At 42.3% G+C, this 1,839-nt stretch overlaps 1 protein-coding gene across 1 annotated transcript in view; it reads left to right on the top strand.

The window, feature by feature from the left end:
• The first annotated feature begins 688 nt into the window (after positions 1 to 688).
• Tmem116 (transmembrane protein 116) overlaps positions 689 to 1,839 on the top strand; it is a 6,856-nt gene continuing 5,705 nt past the window's right edge. Inside the window, 3 exon segments of the mRNA XM_008847517.2 lie at positions 689 to 772; positions 1,311 to 1,401; positions 1,403 to 1,450. Of these exon segments, the coding sequence (XP_008845739.1) occupies positions 708 to 772; positions 1,311 to 1,401; positions 1,403 to 1,450 (204 nt within the window). The 5' untranslated portion in view covers positions 689 to 707.

Genomic DNA, 1,839 nt, shown 5'->3' on the forward strand with positions numbered 1-1,839 from the left:
TGGGTTGTCTCATTGTAAATTCATGGCTGAGAGAGAGAGAGAGAGAGAGAGAGAGAGAGAGAGAGAGAGAGAGAGAGAGAGAGTTTGTATGTGGACATCTGGACATCATGTAGGGTGTGTGCACATGGAGGCCATAGGTGTTGGGTCTTTTGCTATCATTCTGCACCTTATTTTTTGAATCATTGTCTCTCAGTGAACTTGCAGTTCACCAATTGGCTAAGCTGGATGGCCAGTGAGCTCCAGGATCCAGCTGTTTTCACCATCCTTCCCCCTAACCCTAGGGTTACAGACACACTGCCACACCTTGCTTTTGCATGAATGGTGGTCCATTCATGCAAAACTCAGGTCCAAATGCTTTTGTAGCAAGCACTGTACTGAGTGAGTCATCTCCCAAGTCTGCTGACCTCCACTCAGATTTTCATCTGACCATAATACCAAAGATTCTCAAGAAATTCTGTTAAGAGCTCCAGGTAGAAGATACAAAATCCACTTCCCACTGCAGTTCTTTAGGAAATGGAAACTAAGGGTAGTCATAGTATTCAAGATGTTTTTCTTTGTGTGTGTGTGTGTGTGTGTGTGTGTGTGTGTGTGTGTGTTATTGATAAGGTAATATAGTTGAGGAGAAAAGAAAAGGGGGAAGGGCATGAAAAATTCTAGATTATTAGGACAATAAATCTTTTCCTTTCAGCCTGATACCTGTACTATTAATGACACCTGTATTCTGTCTGGGCAATGTCAATGAATGTTTCCACAACTTTAGCCAGAGCCACAGGTAAGGAAGGACCAACTCTGATTTTTCATCTGATTTTTTCTATAGTTGAGCTGAGTAAAAAGAAAAAAGCTTTCTACATATCTTCTAGTTGAGATATTTGTTTTACCTGTGGATGTAGCTCAGTTGGTAGAATGCTTGCCTAACATGCACAAAGCCTTAGTATTGACTCCCAGCATTTGCATAAACTGGACATGGTGGTGCATACCCATAATCCTAGCACCTGGGAGGTAAAGGCAGATTAGAACTTCAAGGTCATCCTGAACTACTTAGTGAGTTTGAGACCAGCCTGGGATTTAAGAGACAAAAGTCTCAAAAAAAAAATGCTTGTTTTAGAAATGGGTTATGGATCAAAATGTAATCAAAGCTAAAAATGCACAAGGAAAAGGACAGGACAAAGCGACTACAAGATAATGTGTCTGTGAGAAGCAACAAGATGTGATAGTTCTAGACAAGGGTCAGAAAAATGATAGCATAGTTAACATACTCACTTTTTGTCTTTTGCCTGTGGTGGCCTCCTCTCCATTGATTCTCTTCCCAGATGTACCTTAATGCACTCACCACCATCAGCCATGATTGAACTCCTGCCTTCCATCAACACTTCTGTCTGCAGCACGCTTCATTTTTATGGTTATCACCATTTTCCTGGCCAGCTTTTTCTTCAGCCTCCTCACCATTATGGTATGGTGCCATCTTGTCTATTATTGTGGAAAAAACAGGACTGGAAGTGACAAACCAATATTCCTAAGGTCTAGGAAAGATCCAGCAGATAGGATATGATCCTAGTACTAAGGAAGTGGGCTGTGAAGGTGTAGCTCAGTTTGTAGAATGCTTGCCAAGAGTTCATGAGGGAATGGGTTCAGTTCCCAGCACAACATAAACAGGGTGTGGGAGATTGAAGCAGGATATTAGAAATTCAAGGTCATACATAGCTACCTGGGCTACATGAGACTCTGTCTCCAAAAAAAAAAATATTTGGGGGGGGTGGCTGGAGAGATGGCTCAGTGGTTAAGAACACTGGCTGTTCTTGCAGAAGACCCGGGTTCAAATCCCAGCACCCACATGGCAGC

The sequence above is a fragment of the Nannospalax galili genome, unplaced genomic scaffold (genome assembly GCF_000622305.1).
Source record: "Nannospalax galili isolate Female #2095 unplaced genomic scaffold, S.galili_v1.0 scaffold120, whole genome shotgun sequence".
NCBI lineage: Eukaryota > Metazoa > Chordata > Mammalia > Rodentia > Spalacidae > Nannospalax > Nannospalax galili.